We start from the raw sequence: 24,718 nt of genomic DNA, 5'->3' as shown, positions 1-24,718 counted from the left end.
ATAAAAGATTTGTAAGTCTAAGGTGTTAGAAGCGAGATCTTCTGATTCTGAGGTATAAATAGGACCAATGTGAGCAATTTTGTTAGCAGGTTTTATTGAAAATATGCCACCGTGGTCTTTAGGAGGTAGCTTGCTTTGGGTGGTGGGGATAGATTGAGTTGTAGCTTCCTGTCAACAGCTAAAACAGTCCTGCGTGGCACCCCCATGCAATTTCAGTGAACAAGGAAACTCTCTTTGCTGCTCCTAAGACAAATCATAGAAACGCAAACAGGCCTTGTGCCGTGTTCAGACATATCCAACAAGAGCCTGGCATTCTTTATAAAGTCATCCAACTCCATCCAGAACTGAAAGATTTTCATTGCTCTCATAGCTTCTCTCATTCATATTGCAGAAAGTTTTTTTAAAAAATCATACAAAATACAAGGATGATAAATATACAATTACATATGGCTTGAGCTAACTGAAGGCAACTATAGGAGGACACACATCAAAAAGTCCCCTCCCACCGTTGGGACTTTGCAGAGTTATGCGGCCACTGCCAGATCCACAGCCCTGCTGTTCACATTAGCCATAGCAGAATATGGAGATCCAGAATGACCTGGTCCGAGTCTGTTGCATGACTGCAGCAAGACTGGCTCAGGATACAGCAGTTACTGGGCCAGCTCAGCCATGCCCCTGCCCTCAGAATGCCCCATTTGGGGCTCTCCATTGGCTCCTGCACATCCAGCAGGTAGAAGGTGATGTCAGCTGAACCGAGAGAGCCAGGCAGGGGGACGTCTCTGCCTAATCCAACCCCATTGTTCCCTAGCTCAGTGGAAATGGGGGTTGGATTGCTTTGTGTATCATCACTGGCTTATTAAAATACCTGTCTGACCTCTTTAGACTCTCAGATGAGGCCAAATATTATTGCTCAAAATGTGAAATAAATTTGCCTTGTTATAATATCCTACTACACGAACATTTAACACACCATTGTTTTCTATATGATGAAATTCTGGGAGACTGAACCAATGGAAGGGAAAGAGCAGGGAGCCATTCCCCACTGGCAGAGACAATACTTGGCCATTATATGGCACTTCTGAGTGTTAGGCCAGTGTGATTTATTGCACTGGTATTACAGATTTGCAGCTGAGAATGAGAAAAAGTAACATGCCTAATTAGAGCAAAAGCATATGTGGCTTTAAATGTTTTATTACATTGAATGAAAATGCATTCTTAATGGAAATAGATGTCATTGGGGGAGCAGGATCATGACCATGGGTGCAGAGACAGTATCAATGGGACCTTTCGCCTTCTCAGTGCAAATAATGAATTGGGTTAAGATTTTTCTTGCAACTCTGCTTCTGCTGTCCCATCCAAGGGATCTATTTCCATTTTTAAATGCAATAAATCATTTAATGTCACCAAAGTTTGTGGCAAGAGCCAATATTCAAATTACAGATCTCATGCCTATCAGCTCACATACTTGGCCAATAAACTAGATGAGTTCTTACTTAGTATACAGGTTTAATTCCTGATATCTCCAGTTTTTTAAAACATCTAATAAAGCTAGGCTGAGAAACACCTGAGTTACCACCTACTGCTCATAAGGCTGGAAAATACTAATTAGATAGATTATTGACCCTGTTTAGTAAACACACAACTGATCTATCCATATGAGTAAAGACATAAACTATTTCAGACACAGAATTAGAGGGCAGTAAATAAAAGTTCAAATATTTTGGGAAGCCTAGATTTTCAACAGATACTATTATTTGAGAACTAAATAACCTTTCCAAGAGGCAAGAAGCTCAAGAAAGAAGCTCCGAAAGAAGCATTCAATTTAAACAAGATAACCATCACAATCATGCAAAAATTGCTGAACAAGAAAATATATGAATATCTCTAATATTTGTCTCATGGTTGCTCTTTAAGCACTTAAGCTCTTGTGGGACAAGCTGTTTACAATTCTCCTATCTCTACACGCATTTGCTTGCGACAGAAACAACCACATATACAAAAAGTGAACTATGTGAACTCCCAAACCTCATTTTATCTGAAGAGAACAAGTATAAATGAGAGAATATGTCTCCAGTTCCATTTCTTCAGAACAAGTGCAAAACAAATAATATAAATGGCATTAATGTCTAACTGAAAATATAAAGTGAAAAACCTTTGATTTGATAGCAAGACTTCACCTGTATATTGGCTGAATCCCCATTACTGTTTGCAATCTCTTCAGCAATGAGAAAGGGATCATTTATCTCACAGGGCTGGTGACTGGTCATAGTATTGGAAATATTTCCCTTGGGAAATCCGAAATTGCTCTTCCTAGAGTCTGTAGTGAGAGAAACCTCCTGGCAGTAGGAGTGCAGAAATGCTCGGACTCCGTCAATCCCCACAAACTGTGAAACTGGAACTCCACTAAACTTCTCAGTTCCAGACTGTGAATATCTCCACCTATGAAGTTTAACTGCCAGTAACACAAGGAGGAAGATGAAGAACAAGCAGGAGACAAAAGCCACTGCAAGGACCAGGTAGAAGGTGAGGTCAGACGGAGGTTCTACAGGAGCTGAGATGCTGCTCAGGTCTGAGAGGATTGCAGGGATGGTGTCAGCCAGCACCACAGTCAGAGTGGCTGAAGCAGAGAGAGGTGGCTGCCCATTGTCCTTGACTAAAACCACCAGGCTTTGCTTGAGGGCATCTTTCTCCAGAAAGAAGCGGGCTGTCCTGATCTCTCCCGTGTGGAGCCCCAGAGTGAAGAGCCCTGGCTCGGTGGCCTTGATCAGCTGGTAGGAGAGCCAGGCATTCTGGCCAGAGTCCGCATCCACGGCCACCACCTTAGTGACCAGGTAGCCTGACTCAGAGGAGCGAGGGGCCAGCTCTATCCCCGTGGAGCCATCAGTGGGAGCGGAGGGGTACAGGATTTGGGGAGCATTGTCATTCTGGTCCAGGATGAAGAGAGTCACTGAGACGTTGGAGCTGAGTGGTGGAGAACCTCCGTCCTGGGCCTTGACCAGGAACTTAATCTCCCTCATCTCCTCATAATCAAAAGAGATCAGGCCATAGACAATCCCAGTCTCAGAGTTAATGGAGAGGAAGAAAGATACTGGGGAGTCACTGATGTTGTGCTCAATGATGGAATAAGTGACTCTGGAGTTCTCTCCACAGTCTGGATCATCAGCTTTCAGGGAAAATATGGAGGCCCCTCTTGGGTTGTTCTCCATTAAATACGAAGTATAAACGGATTGCAGGAAGTGTGGAGGGTTGTCATTTGTGTCTAAAATCTCAAGTGGAATAACAATCGATGTGGAAAGTGGAGGGGTCCCATGATCCGTGACAGTGACAGTGATGTTGTAGGCTGCCACCTGCTCTCTGTCCAGGGCTCTTGCTGTCACCAAACTGTAGTAGTTGCCATAGGCTTTTGTCAGTAGAAAGGGGAGGTTGCTGGGGATAGAGCACGTGACTTCTGCATTCTCTGCCGAATCCTCATCTTGCACATTCAGAAGGGCTATTGCAGTCGCTGGTGGAGAGTTCTCAGGGATGGAGCTGATAAGTGAAGTTATTTCCAGTTTGGGTGCATTGTCATTTACATCAGTAACAAATACTATGACAGTTGATCTGTCCAATAGACCTCCACCATCACGGACCTGGACCTCAATTTCATGAAGAGCAGAGTCCTCATAATCTAAACTTCCTATGAGAGTTAGTGCACCTGTGTGTTTATCTAAGTGGAATATCTGGGAAGCCTTTTCCGTGATTTCTGCAAACGAAAATGTCATTTCTTTGTTGGTCCCTTCATCCAGATCAGTAGCTTTTAATGTAACCACAATGGTTCCTAGAGGTAAATCCTCCCTTGCGCTCACTTCATAGATGCGTTGGCTAAAAATCGGTGCATTGTCATTCGCATCCAGGACTGTAATGTGCAGCTGTGCAGTGCCACTCCTGACTGGATCACCACCATCATATGCGGTGAAGATAAGATTATGAACTGCTTCTTTTTCATGGTCCAGAGGTCTTTCCAACACAATTTTTCCATATTGTTTGCCCTTAACTGATGTTTGGAGAATCAAAGAAAAATGGCTATTGTTGCTGAGTTTGTACCCCTGTAGAGAATTGTTTCCTAAATCAGGATCTTGAGCTTCCAAGAGGGGAAACTGGGACCCCAAAGCTGCATTCTCGCTGATATTTATCACTAGTTTCTCTGACGGGAAGGTGGGTGCATGGTCATTGATATCTGTCACTTCCACTTCAACTCCATAAATTTTCATTGAATCTTCAACTATAATCTCAAAATTCAAAATACATTTCTCTTCCTGACCACAGATCTCCTCTCTGTCTATTCTCTTTGTGGTGTGCAAATGGCCACTCTTATAATTCAAAGCAAAATACTGAGTCCTACCTGGGGAAACAATGCGAATTCCACGATCTGAGAGCTCCTTTGCGTCCAGTCCAAGATCCCTTGCAATATTCCCCACCAAAAAGCCTCTCTCAGTTTCTTCAGGAATGGAGTACTGGATCTGTCTGGTGATGGCTTGGCAGATGTTAGCAAACAGAAATAAAAAGAAAACTCTCCTTTTGCAAGCTTGGGGATACTTTGCTGTTGCCATTCCTGGTCTGATATGAAGCTGTTGGGGAGATCTGTGATTCAGGATGACGGAGTGTTGCCAGAAAGGGACTTGCAGCTGAGATTCCCAAAGCAAAAATGTTCACTGAAACTCTGATCTCTCAGCATTTTCTGAGCTGAGCTGCTCATCTGGGAAGGATGAATTTCTCAGTATATTTCTTAGCCTTGGTTGGTCAACAGCGACACTCAGAGTCACAGCCAGGAACTGCACACACTACATTTTTTTGTTTCGATTCTCATTGTATATCCAACTCCGTGTGTGTGTGTGTGTGTGTGTGTGTGTGTGTGTGTGTGTGTATATATATATATATATATATATATACACAATGCATAAATTAATTACTAACCTGTTTTATCACTAAATGTCATGCTTGTGTTTCCTTGCTCTATCAATTTAATGCATTTATTTGCGTCAATACACAAGACATATAATAGGATCACAGATTTTGAAGGCACCACGAAGGTGATCTAGTCCAATCCCCTGTAATTCAGGAATCTTTTTGTCCCACATGGGGCTTAAACCCACATTAAGAGTCTCATACTCTACTGAACTGAGGTATCCCACATAAGCGGGAATGCTGCTGGTGTGCACACTGTTTCACAGATAAACAAAACCAAGTGAGTATTTATTTTAATTTATCATGAAACACCAAGTTATCCTTTGTAAGCGTAGAAGTGGATTCTTATTCGCTAGAAAAGGAGAGAACCCCAATAACCAACAAGTCAGTTAAACCTCCCTTGGTAAGATTAAGTTTTCTACATAGGTATGTAATGTGCAACTCCACAGTTACTGCATAAACAAGTATGGAAATTTGTACATAGGAATCCTAATGTTAGATGAAAGTCATGAAAATCTTATGTTTCCATGCATTTTCCCTAGCTCTTGGAACATTGACTCCTAAATATATATAGTATTTTAAAAACATTTTTACTGGAAATACATCACAGCATCTACTAGGAATTCCTCACAAAACATTATGAGGGGAGGGAACTTGTAAAATAATTTCAAAGTAAAACATTCTAAAACTTTTTTTATATGAAAAAGGCAAACTAAGGGATGCTTAATTAAACATTTTCTGAAAATTTATTTATTATAATTATTTTCTTCAGCAGAAGGGCTGGAATAATTCTTTTTTGAATCTTTCCTAAGTTGTTAGATGTCTGTCAATCAGCATTTACGGAATGCATGTGTCCAGAACAGTTCTTCTCGGTCCCTAGTAGAAATCTGGCTACTCCAAGAGTTCTCCTGTAAATGCAAACTACACATGGTCCAGCTCTTTTGCGCCACAGCATCACAATGCTGACTCATATAACAGTATTCATCTAGCATCTGCTCCCTCTGTCTTTCAGAAGTGCTATTTTCTGTGCTTTTGATTATAGTTTCCTTACAAGTCCTTACAGTTGAATCTTTACAATCTGCCAAATTCTGGAGGTAAGGAACAGTTTCAGAGAATCCCATGCATCTTCCTTCCTTCCTTCCTTCCTTCCTTCCTTCCTTCCTTCCTTCCTTCCTTCCTTCCTTCCTTCCTTTCTGTTTACTGAGGGTACAATAAACAACTTCTATTTAGACAGCGCCTGTTTACTGAGGGTACAATAAGCAGCAATGTTAAGATCTCTCCCGCTTCTACTTAGGCAGTGGTGGGTCATAAAAATCTGTTCACTGGTATTAGTTCCATAGCAGACTCCTACTTGCTGGTGCCATGCAGAGCTCCTTCTGCAGCATTTGCTCCCCTGTGGCCAGAGCAGGATCTAACCACCAATGCAGGAACAATTGCAGTAATTGCTCTACCAGCGCTTGGCATTGTATTGGATCCAACAGCGTGAAATAGGTTTGTTGGACATCATAGGCTGTGTACACATGTAGCCTCTAAAATGCACAGGGGAAATCACCCCCCCTCACTTTGTACGTAGTTGTTTGCAGTGCTTCTTCTTCTTCTTCTTTACAAAGAGAGGTGCAGGAACTCCCAAAGTTGTTGAGCTTCTTTTTGGGAGCAATCAAAAACACACGCCACACCAACTACCTTAAAAAGAGCCCAAAACACTCACCACGCCAAGTCCCAATCCATCCCAGGTCTGCCGGAATGCTCAGGAGAGGTGCTACTGGAAAAAAGACCTGGTTGTTTGCAATTTCACACACCTTTGTGCAATAACATCATCCAAAGTAGCAGCTACTCTCTGTGCTGTCTGTACACAGGTGGGCATGTTTTCAAACTAGTGTGTAATGAAGTTCTGTGTTCCCCTCCCCATCAGTACTTCCTATTTTCACATACCTTTTAAAAAGCACATATTTTTTCAGTCTTTTGAGAGGGGGTTGGAAACTGATGTGTTGATATACATATGTTTATGGAGAGAGCTAAGTTGCTGTACTGCTCCGTTTTTGTTTTTGCCTCTTTCATTCACAGACAGGTTAAACAAGGTGAGTTGCAGTGGCACAGCCATGCAACATCAGTAGATCTGCTCCAATAGGAGGTGACCTAAGAAAGCATTCTTGGTCTACACATGCATGCAACAAGTGCTTGAGAAGTACAATCTTGGCACAAAACAGATTATAACCATTCCAGAAGGATACACCTAAAATGACAAATAGTGTGGGACAGGGCTGACATCGGGATGACGTGTGCACAGCACCCCCAAAAGGCGTATCTGAATCCGGAACTGAATGCACATTATCATGCAGTTTGTACACACCATTACTGGTATATTTGAACTCATATGCTCTAGATGAAGGAGGATGTCAAAGGATTGCTAGATTAGAGACTTTGGCAATTAAGTAATATATGAAATACATTAAATGAAAAGATTGTGATGATTACATTATGACGGTCAGGAACTGAGAGCAATAGAAAGACAAAGTAAGAGAGTGATACAAGAAATCAAGATATCCAATTCAGAAGGATTTTACGATACTGTAGAGGTTTCCTTGGAAAATAACAGAAGTAGTTTGATTTTGATTTGTCCACATTAATGGTAATAGCCCCTATTATTGTTCTGTATAATAGCCCACAAGATGCAATTTCCCCCCATTTATTAAATTCATTAAATTTTCATCTTACGGTCTGTCTCACAACACCACACAGCATACCCATGCACAGAATTCCATTCCATGAAAACATAAGAACAGTCCTACTGAATCAGACCATTGACCTATCCAGTCAAGCATCCTGTCTCCCACAGTGGCTGGCCAGATTCCTCTCAGAAGCTCCATTCTTGGACCACAGCAACTAAAATCAGGGGCACAATGCCTCTGGGACTAGAGGTAATATTGCCACCATGACTACAAACCAGTGATGGCTTTATCCACCATAAATTTCTTTATTAAATTTACATCTTGCCATTTTTCCTGTAGGAGCCCTCATATGATCTAATTCTCCTTAAAGCCACCAAGTTGGGGGTGATCACTGCATCTTGTAGTAGCAAATTCCATAGCTGAACTATAAGGTGAACTATAACTTACATTGTTATAAAGAACAAAGAAACATAACATAAGAAGAAGCCTGCAATATTGGCCCAAAGGTGGAGCTTGTCCAGCACTCATGGAGGCCACCAGAAGCCCATGGGAAGCCCCCAAGCAGAACATGAGCACAACAGCACTGCCACCACCTGTGATTCCATGAACCTCATACTCACAGGCATATAGCCTCTGGCAGTGGAGGCAGAACCTAGACAACATGGTTAGTAGCCATGGAATTTGTGTAAACCTCTTTTAAAGCCATTCAGGCTGTGGGCTATCACAGCCTCTTGTTAGTTATGAGAGAGAGAAAACTTTTCTATTTCTCCATTTTCCACGCTATGCTGAAATCTATGCCTCTCAGTTATGTCCTTCCTTATTTGCCTTTTCTCCCCTAAACTTAAAAATAAAAAATGTCATAACCTTTTTTCATAGGGGAATTACTCCACCCACCTGTCATTGTGCTTGCTCTTTCCTGAACATTCTTCAGTTTTATTTTTAATTCCTTTCCTAACAATTTCTACCATGGTCTTCACCTTTTCCACATCTGTTTTACACTGTGTCATGTCAATATCTTCATCAAGCTATCCACTATGACTCCAGGATCTTGTTCCTAGTCAGTTACCGCTGATGACAAAATATGTGAAAAAAAGATTTCTTTGCACTTTCTTACATGGGGTCTTACATTGAATTGCTGTTACCTTATTACTGATATCTACATTAGTACGGAAAACTCAAATTCACCGCACTCTTCCATTTCATTCATAATTACTAGAAGTTAAACCATAACAACAGGGACGCGGGTGGCGCTGTGGGTTAAACCACAGAGCCTAGGACTTGCCGATCAGAAGGTCGGTGGTTTGAATCCCCGCGATGGGGTGAGTTCCTGTTGCTCGGTCTCAGCTCCTGCCAACCTAGCAGTTTGAAAGCACGTCAAAGTGCAAATAGATAAATAGGTACCGCTCCGGCAGGAAGGTAAACGGCGTTTCCATGCACTGCTTTGATTTCGCCAGAAGTGGCTTAGTCCTGCTGGCCACATGACCCGGAAGCTGTACGCCTGCTCCCTCAGCCAGTAAAGTGAGATGAGCGCCACAACCCCAGAGTCGGCCACGACTGGACCTAATGGTCAGGGGTCCCTTTACCTTTACCTTTAAACCATAACAAGATCAAGACTCACCTGAACATAATTTTCAGCTACAGCATTGAAAATGCCCCTGCCATTGCAACTTGAAGGCTTGTAAAAAAAATTCTCTACATTCTGAACAGCAGGTTCTAGTAATATAATTTCATGTTTTTCTAGTTCTCTCATGTACTAAATCAGGTAGGTAAGAGGAAGACAAGCTAAAAATATTAGTTTTACTCAGTGCAATTTGTCTAGGCAAAGAGGTGCCTACTTTGTTCTCTTATAATGGCAAAATAGCCTACCTGAGAGGCGCCAGAACTGAGTGCTGGTGCATTCTGACAGAAAGAAAGGTCTGGTTTTATTCCTACGAGGAGCAAGCCTGTGCTGCCAACATCACAGTTCCGAAAGCAAAGCTTACCTGCTCACCAACCTCCTCTTTGGCATTGGCATCCCCACAGTTGCCATCCACAAGAACCACCTGAGAGCTATCATTGCACAGCAAGTTTTCTGTAACCTGGATATGGGGTTTCGGGAAAGAGATCTGCTCTTTCCTCATCTCTGACGATAGGCAGAGTTGGTAGGAATAAGGTAAAGTTCCTTCTTCATAGTTTGGTGGAAATATGACCTGCGCCTTAGAAAAAGCATTAGGTTCAAAGCACTGGAATAATTTGGGATTTCCTGATTGTCGAAGTTTCATGACAATGACCAGTATCACTGTCATGAGGAATAAAAATGAGATCAATGCCAAAGCCAGCACCAAGTAAAACTGGAGGTCAGAATGATGTTCTGTGTCACTGGATTGCCTAGTCATTTCCGGAAGTGCCTCTTGGAAGTTCTCGGCAACCACAAGGTTGAGGACCACAGTAGCTGAGAGCGGAGCCTTCCCATTGTCCTTCACCAAGATGACCAGCTTCTGTTTCACAGCATCTTTCTCCAGAAGGGCTCGTGACGTCCTGATCTCTCCCGTGTGGGTCCCAATGGTGAAGAGGGCTGGCTCCGTGGCCTGCAGCACTTGGTAGGAGAGCCAGGCATTGTGCCCAGAGTCAGCGTCCACAGCCACCACTTTGGTCACTAGGTAGCCTGGCTCTGCCGAGTGAGGAACCATCTCAAACAAGGCAGAGCCCTCAACACCTGGGACAGGATACAGAACGCGAGGGCTGTTATCGTTCTGATCCAAAATGTACACCCACACGGTGGCGTTGTTGCTGAGAGAGGGAGAGCCGCCATCTTGGACCTTCACTTGGATGTGAAACTCCCGGAATTGCTCATAGTCAAAGGAGCGCTGTGCATAGATAGTTCCCGTCTCAGAGTTGATGGAGACGTAAGAGGAGAGAGGCAGCTCCTCCATGTTGCTGTTGAGGATGGAGTAAGTGATACGTGAGTTGCGGTCCAGATCCGGGTCCGAGGCTTTGATGGAGAAAATGGAGGAACCTGAGGGATTGTTTTCAGGCACAAAGACACTGTAGGTTGATTTTTCAAAGGCAGGGGGGTTGTCATTGATATCTGAAATCTGCAGGGAGATGGTTTTGTTGGAGGAGAGAGGAGGGCTACCTTTGTCAGTGGCCATGATTGTGATGTTGTATCCTGAGGCTTTTTCTCTGTCCAAAGGACTGTCTGTGTGGATTTTGTAGTTATTCTTAGATACTGATGCTATTTTAAATGGAACATTACTTTGTAAGTGGCAGGTAATTTTTCCGTTTTCTCCAGAATCCCTATCCTTTACGTTGATGAGAGCAATTACTGTTCCAGAAACAGAGTCTTCTGGAATCGGACTGGATAAGGAGGCCAGAATGATCTCTGGAGCATTGTCATTCTCATCTATAATCTTTATATCAACATTACAGTGAGCCACTAATCCTCCTCCATCTCTTGCTTCAACTGTCATAGTGTACTTCTCTGTTTCCTCAAAGTCAAGAGCTTCCTTAATTGTAATTGTTCCACTTTGTGGATCTAGTTCAAATATTTGGTGGGCTGTTTCTGGGATGTTATTAAAAATATAACTAATATGTGCATTTAGACCTTCATCCCTATCAGAGGCTTTTACTTGGAGTATTGGGGACCCCACGGGGGAATTTTCCCTCAGGTTAACTGTATAAAGCTCTTGAGTGAAGACTGGTGGGTTGTCATTGGCATCTGTGATGTTAATCCATATCTGGGCAGTCCCAGTTTTTCTGGGCTCACCCCCATCCAAGGCCGTAAGGATCAACTGAAGCGAGTGCTCACTTTCCCGATCCAAAGGTTTCTGCAACACCAATTCTGCATATTTATGGCCATCTTCTCTCTGTCGAATCTCTAGAATGAAATAGTGATTTGAACTCAGCTGGTAATTTTGGAGAGAATTAATCCCAATATCAGGATCCTGAGCTTTCCCAAGAAGAAATTTGGCACCTGGCAATGTGGATTCAATTATTTGAAGCCCAATATTGCCCTTTATGAATTGTGGGATGTTATCATTAATGTCCTGAATTGCTACACTTACATGGAAAACATTCAATGGCTTTTCAACCACAGCTTCAAAATCAATAATGCAGTGTGTGCTCTCTCTACACATTCCCTCACGATCTATCCTCTCATTCACATATAGGTTTCCATTTTCAGCATTGATAGTGAAATATGGCTTTTTACCTTCAGAAAGGATATGCAGGTTTCTGCTCTTCAGTTCTCTGGCATTCAGTCCCAGATCCTTGGCAAGATTTCCCACCAAAGATCCCTTTGCCATCTCCTCAGGGATGGAATAGTGAACCTCTTCCAAAACTGTTCCACAGAACAAAGATGATAATATCAGAAGTGTTATATGCCTTCCTGGTGTTTGAAAGCTCTCTCCATGAAGGATTCCTCTTCTGTTCATTTTCCTCTTCTCTTTGATGAGCACAGGATTTCAGATGTCCACAAAGACAGGAGATTTTATTTTGCCCAGTAAAAAAAAGAACTGGATCTTTTGGTTTAATTTGTATGTGCTGCAGTGTTTTCTTTTTTCTTTCTCAGCTGAAACGTTTGTTCCAGCGTCTGCTGGTTTTCCCGATGTGCAGTTTGGGACAAAGAGATCTCTCTGCAGAAAGCATCAGTGGAACTTCAGCTGCCCATGGATTGCCGCCTTGTCCAACAGTGACACTGTGAGTCTGAAGCAGAGAACTGCAATCTTTTCCCAGTGATTTTTCTTCCCTAATTCATGACATGGCATGGTGGTATTTATATTTAATGACTCAAACTATATTCTGATACAGGATGTGTGAGCCCTCTTCTGTTATAAAGTAGAACTATTTGTGTTTTGTTTGTGTTATCTTTCACTTGTATAACAGGTTAAAAAAAATCAACTTCAAAGGAGTATTTGCAGCAAAGAACAAGCAATAAAAACATAGTATAGATTCTTTTCCTCAATTTAAAGCACTTACAATTTTTACCAAGAATATCAATCTGTAAACCTCTCTAAGAGAAAAATTGAATTTCTCTAGTGGATTTCTCTATGAAGTGTTACAGTGTATAAAGAAAAAGACGATGGGAGAATTGAGGAAATTATTTTATTCAAGGTTTTAAAAACCTCCAAGGAAGGAGAGATAGAATGATGGAATCTTAGAGTTGGAAGTGACCCCAGGGGTCATCTAGTCCAACCCCCAGCAGTGCAGGAATCTCAGCTAAAGCATCCATGGCAGATGGCCATCCAACCTCTGTTTATAAATTGAATTAAGTGCAATTCAAGTGTTCAATGTGTTTTAAGTGTCTTCAGCTGGTGTAGTGTAAGAAACAGAATAGTAATGCAGTTTATGTCCTGCATTTGGCATGAACTCAGCAGGTTCCTTTAAGTAAGCCACAAGGCTCTTCCTGCAGTATGGGAATAATTGCACTAATACTATATAATATTATAATATATATATTATACTTATATATATTATAAGTAATGTTGCTGTTCTGACAAATCCTGGATATTTGAGGATCTTTACTCAGCTTTAGCTCCAGACTTAGCCTGCAATCTTTTGCACTGCGCTGGTGGTGGTAGGGTTTGGATTGGTTGGAGCTGTTCCTCAGCCAAGCCCTACCAGCCTCCACTGGCCTCTACCCACAGGGGGTCACTCTGCTGGGGCAGAATTGCCTGTTCCCTCTGCCAAATGTATGCTTGGTTAGAAGTCATGCCAGTGGGATCTGCACTCATGGCAGCTGATGAAAAATTCTGAAAGGGGACAAGGACAGGGAGAGACAGGAACCAGTCCCACTACTGTCCCGTGGTGGCACTGGGCCTGATGTGGGTCTAAGTGAGGTGCCCCTCCACCTTCTGCCCAGACCAGCAGCAATGCTGAGGATGTGACAGTGGTCTCTTTGCTCTGTTATGCCTCACGACGCCCAAGCCAGGATTTGGATAACAGCCTTAGTCATAGTTATAGCTGATCCACAAAAATCAATGTGGTTTAACTCAGTAATAGCTCACTTGTCAAGTTGATTTCAATGCTTCAGCTCTATGTATGGCCAAGTCTGGATCCAGCCCACTATATACATAACCCTAAATAATACATATACCTTCCAAGATAGCCACAATTCACATTTCTTCAGCAAAAGCAGTCTCTAAGCAGTTTACAACTATAAAATAAATATGATCAACTAGTTGTGCATAAAGGGCTTTAATGTATCTCCAGCTAAATAATCAATATCCACGCTCTACTCTAGAAGACCACTGCCAATTAGTCTTGACCTGGTGGCGGATTTTATATCACGCAAACTGAAACATGATTGAACTACACAATACAGGTAAAAAGTGTGGTCTATGTTTGCTTCCACACCCCAGCATGAAGCCAGACACAGTGGATGGATTTGACTATGTGCCACAACTTATTTATTAACAAGTCTGGTCTACATATGATTAAATTATACTACTTCTACAACCTCAGTGATGACATACTTAATGCCAAGATGGAGGCTAGGAACTGTCTTTTCTGCCAGGCACATTAAACAGTTGTCGCCATTCTGGGTCCAAGTATTGGATCAATATTGAAACTGGTCTTTTCTCTTCAGTGCCCTCCTCCTCAGCTCCACTGAGTGCAAATGAGGACCTTTAGGTATCATCAGCCCTGAGCCAGTAAGTCAATGAGGTCATCAGTACAGACGAATAATTGCCATGACCAGATTCTCCCAAATTAGTAAGAATACCATGGAGGTTGGTTTGGGTAACTCTCCTTTCAGGTCTTGGGCTGCTCACTATAGGATCCTTATGTTTTCTAACCTACATAGCACTTGCCAGTTGCGGCACATTTAAAAAGAATGGCTGGGGTCCAAATACAGCCAGTCTTTAATTATTGACTGCCTAGCAGATGAGAAAGCTCCTGTCATTCATCCTCTCATTCGGCCAATATAGCAACAAGAACGAAATACTACCATTCAGCCCCAACTGGGAACTGATAGATCCTGCCTTGTTTGAAGCTAGAAGGAGAAGGCCAGATACTGCCATGCCAAACAGAGGCATAGAGAATGGTGCCACCATGCCCACGCCAACTGTCCACAGAGGCAGCGTTGAGAACATGCTGCACAATTTACACCTCCAAAAGATTAAAGTAAAAACATAAAAAGGTTGCACCCACATTACACATGACCTCCTACATTAAAACAATGGGTTAAGCATTGCATTCAATGCTCAATTAAATACCAACAATTTGATCAGTGAAATTCAATCATCACTGGTATATGAAACAGGGAAACTCTAGATCTGAACCATGATGTCAAAGTACTTTGTACAATGTTCTTCAACATGAACCACAATTAGCCTATTCAGACTTCTGCAAGATCCCTAGTATATCCTAGCTTAAAATCGTTTTAGACCTAGTGAAACCATATCATATTATTTTAAATCCTGGTAGCTACAACGCATTACTGGTGGAAATTGATACATTGTACTCCAATAATTGAATGTTGATTCAAAAGGAAAGAAAGAAGGGGGCTATGATTATAAAGTAGAAGCATCGGCACATTGCTCCCACCCCATGTAATGAAATGAGCAGAAAATAATTATCTTCCTCATTTACTATATTATTTAATGTTCAAGCTACATATGCTGGAAAGCTGGAATACAATTGTACTTTGGATCCCGAACACCCTGGAACTCAGATGTTTTGGCTCCCGAATGCTGCAAACCTGGAAGTGATTGTTCTGGTTTGTAAACATTCTTTTGGAACCCAAATGTCTGATGGGGGTTCCAAGACTTCTGATTGGCTGCAGGAGCTTCCTGCATCCAGTCAGAAGCAACAATTTGGGTTTCAAACATTTTGGAAGTCAAACGAACGTCCGGAACAGATTCTGTTCGACTTCCAACGTACGACTGTACAACCTGGGAGTAAGCCCTATTGAACTCAATAGCACACAACTCTACCATACAGAAAGAAGTGCACCTCCTCAATGACATAATAAAAACGTTGGCACATTCCACACCCACTCATAAGATTAAATGAGCAATATATATATCCATTTCACTTCATTTAATTTCATGTTCCCACTATTCAAATTCCAAAGCTTAAAACCTAAGCACTCTTACCTGACAGAAAGTCACACTGAATTCAACAGGACTCACATCTGGGTAGATATGGTTAGGATTGAACTAGAAATCTCAAAATGCAATGGAGAAAATAGACTATACCTGCAACAGGTAGTTTAGCCTCAGCTGTTTACTATATATAAAGAAGATGATGATTCATGAATCTAGATGGAAAATTAACTAAAGACTGAAAAATGAAAAGGCAAGTACATATGATGTATAAAACGTTGTATTGAAATGTCACTTAACGGTAAAGAGCTACAGAGTGTACCATGCATGTAACTGCAGAGAACAAATCTTACCTCTTCACCATTAGCCATCTCAGACTGAAAATTGTTTCCACTGTTGCCTGTAAAAGGCACAGCAGGTTTCTCACTGCCAAGAATATTGTCTAGTATCTGAACATTGGGTGTCATGAAGGCAAACTCATTCTTCCTGGTCTCAGAAGACAGACACAGCTGGTAGGAATAGGGCAAAGTCCCATCTTCAAAGTTGGGTGGGAAGATGGCACCATTCTTGGAATGGGGAACAGGACCAAAGCACTGTAGGAACCTGGGATGCCCTGAGTGACGGAGCTTCATTGTAACGGCCAGAATCACGGTCAAGAGGAACAAGAAGGAGATCACAGCTAAGGCCAGCACCAAGTAGAACTGCAGGTCAGACTGATACTCCGAGCTGCTGGGTTGGCTCTTCATTTCCGGAAGGGCCTCCTGAAAGTTCTCAGCAAACACCAGGTTCAGAGTCATGGTGGCTGAGAGAGACGGCTGTCCGTTATCCTTCACCATAATGATCAGTCTCTGTTTCACAGCGTCTCTCTCCACAAAGGCCCTGGCGGTCCTGATCTCTCCAGTATGAGAACCAACCGTGAAGAGTGCCGGCTCAGTGGCCTGAGTCAGGTGGTAGGAGAGCCAGGCGTTGTGTCCAGAATCTGCATCCACGGCCACCACCTTGGTGACAAGATAATCTGCCTCGGCCGAACGAGGCACCATCTCAAACAAGGCTGAGCCCTTGGCTTCTTGTGAGGGGGACAGGATACGAGGGCTGTTATCATTCCTGTCAAGAACAAACACTCTGACGGTCACATTGCTGCTGAGAGGGGGAGAACCCCCATCTTGGGCCTTCACTTGCAGCCGGAACTCTCTGAATTGTTCATAGTCAAAGGATCTCTGGGCATAGATGGTGCCGGTCTCAGAATTAATGGAGATATAGGAGGAGATGGGAAGCTCCTCAATGTTGCTGTTGAGGATGGAGTATGTAATCCGTGAGTTCTGGTCCATATCGGGATCTGAGGCTTTGATGGTGAAAATGGAGGCACCTGAAGGATTGTTTTCAGGCACATAGATAGCATACAAAGATTTCTGAAAGGAAGGGGCATTATCATTGATATCAGATATCTGTAGTAAGATGACTTTATGGGTGTTCAGTGGGGGAGTTCCATTGTCAGTGGCTGTGATTGTAATATTATATGCAGGAGTTTTTTCTCTGTCCAAAGGGCTGACTGTCAGAAGTTTGTAGAAATTGTTAGATGAGGAAATAATCTTGAAGGGCAAATCACTGTTTAAATAGCAGGTAACTTTTCCATTATCACCGGCATCTTTGTCATTTACATTGATCAGAGCAATTAAGGTTCCAGATGGTGAATCTTCAGGAACTGGGCTGAACATGGAGGTTAAGGTCACATCCGGGGCATTATCATTCTCATCAAGAACCCTTATCTCAATATTGCAATGAGTCACCAATCCTCCGCCATCTTTTGCAGCAACCGTCATAGTATATTCATCGTTGTCCTCAAAATCCAGTCGCTCCAAGAGGGTGATTCTGCCACCAATGGGATCTAGACTGAATTTCTCTTGGGAAGTTGCTGGTATGTTGCTGAAATGATACCTGATTTGGGCATATGAACCTTCATCATCATCAGAGGCTATGACCTGGAGCACCGTGGATCCAATAGGAGCATTTTCACTCAAACTGACCTTGTACACCTCTTGAGTGAAAATGGGAGGGTTGTCATTGGCATCGGTGATATTAATCCGTATCTGGGCGGTTCCAGTTTTCCTAGGCTTACCCCCATCCATTGCGGTAAGTACTAAGTGAAGGGTTTGTTCTTTTTCCCGATCCAAAGATTTCTGCAACACCAATTCTGCATATTTATTTCCATCTTTTCTCTCTCTAACTTCCAAAGAGAAATACTGATTGGAGCTCAGCTGGTAATCCTGGAGAGAGTTCATCCCAATGTCAGGATCTTCCGCCTTCCCAAGGAGAAAGCGGGCCCCAGGCAAGGTTTGTTCTCCTGTCCCCAAGTTGATGTTGCTATTCAGGAACTGGGGCGCATTATCATTAACATCCTGGATTTCTACTGTTACATGGAAAACATTCAGCGGGTTTTCTACCACAACTTCAAACTGAACAAAGCAAAGTGGATTTTTGCCACATATCCCCTCCCTATCAATCCTGTCATTTACATAGAGGTTTCCATTCTCTGCATTGATACTGAAATGCTGCATTTTAGCCACAGACACAGTGTGCAGATTGCGATGTTTTAGTTCTTTGGCGCTCAGTCCCAGGTCCTTGGCGAGGTTCCCCACAACGGAACCCTTTGCCATCTCCTCAGGGGTTGAATAATGAATCTGCTCTGATGCAGCCCAACAGGTAAAAGACAATAGAGAGAGAAGCAGTACTTGCCTTGTGAGTGCCCTGCCATTCCCTGGGTGCCTTCTCTCCATCTGGCTGGTTCTCTCAAAAACAGGCTGCTTCCTTTTCTGTTTCCTATGCTCAAGCTCTCACAGTGATGAAGGAAACAACATGAGGTATCACTGAGGAAGAATAAACTGCCCTTGTTTTGTGCAAAGCAAAAGAGATTTTTCCTTCTCTGCAAGAGTTCCCTGTCTCTGTGCTCTTCAGCTCGCCTGATCTGAATAACAGTGATGGGAGTTACTGCAGGAAGCATCACTGGATCTCTATCCTCTCTCTGGCTCTCATACTGGCCAACACTGACACTTAGAGGACCACTCAAGGAACTGCAAGGAAAACCATGTTGTGCAATGTACAGTAGTTTCCCTTTAGCAAATTTCAAGTTATTTGCTTTCAGTTTGTACACATTAAAGCAACAGCTCCTCTGATTGCTGCGCATAACAGGTCACAAGACTCAAAACCCAGTCTGGAGATATACAGCCTATTGAAAACATGTTTTGCCTTGATGTCTGTCCCACTGAAATTGAGCCCTGTTGAATGGAAGCTACATACCCAAGGGATCACCAGCAGAGCATTGCCTCACTTTAACACACTTATAGTCCTTTGTCCACCAGTCTATCACACAACATCAGGACACACAATTCCTTTCATTAAAATGTAACAACATAAGAAGAGCCTTGATGGATCAGACCCAAGGCCTTTCTTGTTAAGCAACTTGTCTCCCACTGTGGCATTTGGAGACATCCTACTTCTAGTACCTGACGGGATATAGTCAGCACGACTTGCGGCCACCATGAAGTTGTCTATAAGGCATCCAAGTTAGTGGCCATCACAGCTTTTTGTGGGAGCAATTCCCATAAGTTATTTATTTATTAAAATGTGTAAAGTATGTGTGATTGTTCTGTATAAATAAAAATAATGGCTGAATACAAGTTTCAATAGTTTTATATTATACACTCAAAGAAAGCATACCGATATATAAAGTTTCTAACAGGGTGTGCGCGTCTGTATTATCTTGAACCTTATTGTGAAATTAAGTATGAAAATGTTGTATTTTTCCACAACAATGTTATCAGTCTCCGCACTCTGACTCTTACCATATTCATTAGTTTAACCATAGATAAAATATCCCATACTCCACTCCTGTAAAGCTGGTGTTCTTAACCACACACTCCACTCAACTTATACCAAATAGTTGTTCTTGCTATAGTTAACAAGTCTTGGACTACTACTCTGCTAATATTAAACCCTTAATACAGCTGAATAAAACAATCAGAATAACTGTTGATAAAGTGCATCCTGTTATTATTTCAACTTCCCTTATTATATCCACCTGGAACCTTTCATTTCAGGACATGCCCCACAAAAATGTTGCATCCTAGCATTGGTTGCCTTGCACCTCCCACTTAAATTACTTGCTGTCCTGTAGATGTGGTTGAAATGTGGCACTGGCAGGACCAGCTCTCTCATATTGCTTCTCCCTTGTCTTTGATCTAAACTAAATATTGTTAAGCATTGCATTTTTCCCCGAATAAAGTTGTTCCACCCACTTGACCATCTTAGTTGCGCTTTTCTGAGCATTCTGCATGTCATACAAGTTCTTTCTACATGAATCTTCCAGAGAAGTTCAAAACACTCCAAAAGATCTACTATGAACAAATAGGAAGCATTCATGTTTTACACATTTTTCAGTTAACTCGAATCAGAACAGGATGAATAAACTATGTGAGTGAACGAAGTAAAAATCCACATATCTAACCTCTAGGAGGAACTAAAAAATAACTACTGTATATAATGATGGTGATATTTTAATAATCTACAGGAAGAAAATTACTAGAAGGAAGAACAGGATATAAATTCCATAATTCATGAAGACTCACCTGAACGTCATTTTCAGACTTAGCATTGAATTTGCCTCTGTCATTGCAATTTGTAGACTACTTGTAAAAAAAGTTTTCTACAGTCTGAACAGCTGGTGCTAGTAATATAATTTGATTTTTTTTTAGTTCTCTCATTTAGCAAATTAGGCAGTTAAGAGGAAGACTGCTAAAAATACTAGTTATGCTCATACAAGGAACAAGGTTGTAATGCCAACATCACAGTTTCTGAAAGCAAAACTTACCTGCTCACCAACCTCCTCTTTGGCATTGGCATCCCCACAGTTGCCATCCACAAGAACCACCTGAGAGCTATCATTGCATAGCAAGTTTTCTGCCACCTGGATATGGGGTTTTGGGAAAGAGATCTGCTCTTTCCTCATCTCTGATGATAGACAGAGTTGGTAGGAATAAGGTAAAGTTCCTTCTTCATAGTTTGGTGGAAATATAACCTGTGCCTTAGAAAAAGCATTAGGTTCAAAGCATTGGAATAATTTGGGATTTCCTGATTGTCGAAGTTTCATGACAATGACCAGTATCACCGTCAGGAGGAATAAAAATGAGATCAATGCCAAAGCCAGCACCAAGTAAAACTGGAGGTCTGAATGATGTTCTGTGTCACTGGATTGCCTAGTCATTTCTGGAAGTGCCTCTTGGAAGTTCTCAGCAACCACAAGGTTGAGGACCACAGTAGCTGAGAGCGGAGCCTTCCCATTGTCCTTCACCAAGATGACCAGCTTCTGTTTCACAGCATCTTTCTCCAGAAGGGCTCGTGACGTCCTGATCTCTCCCGTGTGGGTCCCAATGGTGAAGAGGGCTGGCTCCGTGGCCTGCAGCACTTGGTAGGAGAGCCAGGCATTGTGCCCAGAGTCAGCGTCCACAGCCACCACTTTGGTCACTAGGTAGCCTGGCTCTGCCGAGTGAGGAACCATCTCAAACAAGGCAGAGCCCTCAGCACCCGGGACAGGATACAGAACGCGAGGGCTGTTATCGTTCTGATCCAAAATGTACACCCACACGGTGGCGTTGTTGCTGAGAGAGGGAGAGCCACCATCTTGGACCTTCACTTGGATGTGAAACTCCCGGAATTGCTCATAGTCAAAGGAGCGCTGTGCATAGATAGTTCCCGTCTCAGAGTTGATGGAGACGTAAGAGGAGAGAGGCAGCTCCTCCATGTTGCTGTTGAGGATGGAGTAAGTGATACGTGAGTTGCGGTCCAGATCCGGGTCCGAGGCTTTGATGGCAAAAATGGAGGCACCTGAGGGATTGTTTTCAGGCACAAAGACACTGTAGGTTGATTTTTCAAAGGCAGGGGGGTTGTCATTGATGTCTGAAATCTGCAGGGAGATGGTTTTGTTGGAGGAGAGAGGGGGGCTACCTTTGTCGGTGGCCGTGATTGTGATGTTGTATCCTGAGGCTTTTTCTCTGTCCAAAGGACTGTCTGTGAGGATTTTATAGTAGTTCTTAGATGTTGACACTATTTTAAATGGTACATTACTTTGTAAGTGGCAGGTAATTTTTCCATTTTCTCCAGAATCTTTATCCTTTACGTTGATGAGAGCAATTACTGTTCCAGAAACAGAGTCTTCTGGAATCGGACTGGATAAGGAGGCCAGAATGATCTCTGGAGCATTGTCATTCTCATCTAGAATCTTTATATTGACATTACAATGAGCCACTAATCCTCCTCCATCTCTTGCTTCAACGGTCATAGTGTACTTCTCTGTTTCCTCAAAGTCAAGAGCTTCCTTAATTGTAATTGTTCCATTTTGTGGAAATAGGTCAAATTTTTGGTAGGCTCTTTTAGGAATATTACTAAATGTATAATGAATTTGGGCATTCAGACCTTCATCTCTATCAGAGGCTTTTACTTGCAGTATGGGCGACCCCACAGGAGAATTTTCCCTCAGGTTAACTGTATAAACTTCTTGAGTGAAGACTGGTGGGTTGTCATTGGCATCTGTGACATTAATCCATATCTGGGCAGTCCCAGTTTTTCTGGGTTCACCCCCATCCAGGGCCGTAAGGATCAACTGAAGGGAGTGATCACTTTCCCGATCCAAAGATTTTTGCAACACCAATTCTGCATATTTATGGCCATCTTCTCCCTGTCGAATCTCTAGAATTAAATAGTTATTTGGACTTAGCTGGTAATTCTGGAGAGTATTAGTCCCAATATCAGGATCTTCCGCTTTCCCAGTATGAAATCTTGTACCTGGTAATGTGGATTCAACAATTTCAAGCCTCATGATTTCATTTAAGAACTGTGGCATATTATCATTAATGTCCTGAATTGCTACAATAATATGGAAAACATTCAAAGGATTTTCAACCACAGCTTCAAAATTAATCAGACAGTGTACACTCTCCCCACATATTTCCTCACGATCTATCCTTTCATTTACATACAGGTTTCCATTTTGTGCACTGATAGTGAAATATGGCTTTTTACCTTCAGAAAGGATATGCAGGTTTCTGCTCTTCAGTTCTCTGGCATTCAGTCCCAGATCCTTGGCAAGATTTCCCACCAAAGACCCCTTTGCCATCTCCTCAGGGATGGAATAGTGAACCTCTTCCAAAACTGCTCCACAAAACAAAGATGATAATATCAGAAGTGTTATATACCTTCCTGGTGTTTGAAAGCTCTCTCCATGAAGGATTCCTCTCATATTCATTTTCCTCTTCTCTTTGATGAGCACAGGATTTCAGATTTCCACCAAGACAGGAGATTTTTTTGCCCAGTAAAAAAAGAACTGGATCCTTTGGCTTAATTTGTATATGCTGCAGTGTTTTCTTTTTTCTTTCTCAGCTGAAATGTTTGTTCCAGCGTCTGCTGGTTTTCCTGATGTGCAGTTTGGGACAAAGAGATCTCTCTGCAGAAAGCATCAGTGGAACTTCAGCTGCCCTTGGATTGCCGCCTTGTCCAACAGTGACACTGTGAGTCTGAAGCAGAGAACTGCAATCTTTTCCCAGTGATATTTCTCCCCAATACATGTCACAGAAGGTCTCTGTTGGTGTTTATATGTGATGACTCAAGGCAGGCTTTTAAGCAGAATATGTGAACCTTCTTTACTAGCTTTTATTTTCACCCCAATCTTGATATTTTGCAGGTTAATTTTTTACTCTACGTTGATAGAGATATTTACAATTATTTGCAAGCTTATTAATGTGCAGTGCTGCTGACAAGAATGGAATTACAGGCTGCACAATTAAACGTTATCATTTTTAGTATGGGACTATTAAGAAATTGAGGAAAATATATTATTGCCTATAGTTAGGCCTTCACATGAACCTTAGACACAATAATGTCTGCTTTTAGAGGTATGTATCTTCCTGTGTTTGAGTCTTATGCTAAGGAGGCATCTTGTATTACATCGCTTATCACTGAAATTAGTCCCACATCTCATGCTTAGTTTTGTCATCTCACCTTGTATTAGCGCTCAGAATATTGGTCTATTTGTGTAGACAACCCCTTCAATAGATTTATTTAGCAGCTCTCAACTTTGCCATTGTTCCCCTCACATTCATGTGCTCCAGTAATTCAGTCACGGTAGATAGCTTTCCAATTTCTAGTGTTAATTTAATTTACTATGTGTGTTTCTGACCTTGCGCATCTACTTCACAGTCTCACAGGTATGGCTCATCACCCTCTTCTTTACACAGAACAATAACATTATAGGTTTTTCGTAAGCCAATAGTATGTAAGGGATCCTGAGTATGCAGCTTGAAACACACACACACACACACACACACACACACACACACACACACACACTTCCTCTGCACGGTCTGGTCGGCCTCCACTGGTTTCCACCCACAAAGTGATGTTAGTGCCACTCTGCTGGTGCATAATTGCCCATTGTTAGTAGACCTTTCAGCATGAATCAGATTGGAAAAATCACTTTCAGTTTCTGGAGTTCAAATGCTTCATTCATGCAGAAGCTATCTACAGGATGATTAGTGATGAGAGAGAGAAACAGAAGACATCTTATCTCAACAAGTTGGAAGACAACAACAAAATCGCTCAGCTTTTAGGTGTGAAGTTAACTTAGACATAATAGATACAAACAAGTGCTCACTAGATTGTTACACAATCAAGGATTAATTATAAATTATTAGCAGATGACATCCAATTGTCTTACGGACCACACTCTGGATTTCTGTAGGGGATAGCCTGCAAGGCAGCAGAGTTTTGGATCAGAGTTTTCCTTCTCCTAAATGTGTTACCTTCCCAGGTTGAAGAGGAAGTGATCTGCCACTCACTTCCCTCTACGGCATGTGCAGTAACCACCTTCTTGATTGCTGAACCCACTATTATTTTGTCTGCTCAATCCACCAGAACTTGTCTTCACATGCAGAGAAAGTCCCTAACTCATTGAGGGTTTGAGACCCATCAGCTACCCTCACTTGCTTTAGCCAGTCAGTCAAAGTCATATCCCAGGATGTGACCACTGCCATAGTG

At 42.3% G+C, this 24,718-nt stretch overlaps 1 protein-coding gene and 2 pseudogenes across 3 annotated transcripts; all 3 read right to left on the bottom strand.

Moving 5' to 3' along the window:
- Positions 1–2,126: 2,126 nt before the first annotated feature.
- On the bottom strand, positions 2,127–4,589 carry LOC308593611 (protocadherin gamma-A4 pseudogene; annotated as a pseudogene). The gene has a single exon. The product of its transcript is annotated as a protocadherin gamma-A4 pseudogene (transcript).
- Positions 4,590–5,260: 671 nt separating this feature from the next.
- Positions 5,261–18,621, bottom strand: LOC308593610 (protocadherin gamma-B5 pseudogene; annotated as a pseudogene). The gene is made up of 3 exons: positions 17,004–18,621; positions 9,596–10,608; positions 5,261–5,296 (listed from the first exon to the last, which is right to left on the bottom strand). The product of its transcript is annotated as a protocadherin gamma-B5 pseudogene (transcript).
- A 1,823-nt stretch (positions 18,622–20,444) lies between these two features.
- LOC308593609 (protocadherin gamma-B1-like) lies at positions 20,445–22,802 on the bottom strand (the record flags this gene model as incomplete). Its single annotated transcript, XM_081206060.1, has 1 exon — positions 20,445–22,802. The coding sequence occupies one exon, from the start codon at positions 22,800–22,802 to the stop codon at positions 20,445–20,447; it is 2,358 nt and encodes a 785-aa protein (XP_081062186.1).
- Between the last annotated feature and the right edge of the window lie 1,916 nt (positions 22,803–24,718).

The sequence above is a fragment of the Podarcis bocagei genome (assembly GCF_964188305.1).
Source record: "Podarcis bocagei genome assembly, chromosome: 8".
Taxonomy (NCBI): domain Eukaryota; kingdom Metazoa; phylum Chordata; class Lepidosauria; order Squamata; family Lacertidae; genus Podarcis; species Podarcis bocagei.
Note: the sequence above shows the minus strand (reverse complement) of the source record. Positions and strands in the feature narration are given on the sequence as shown.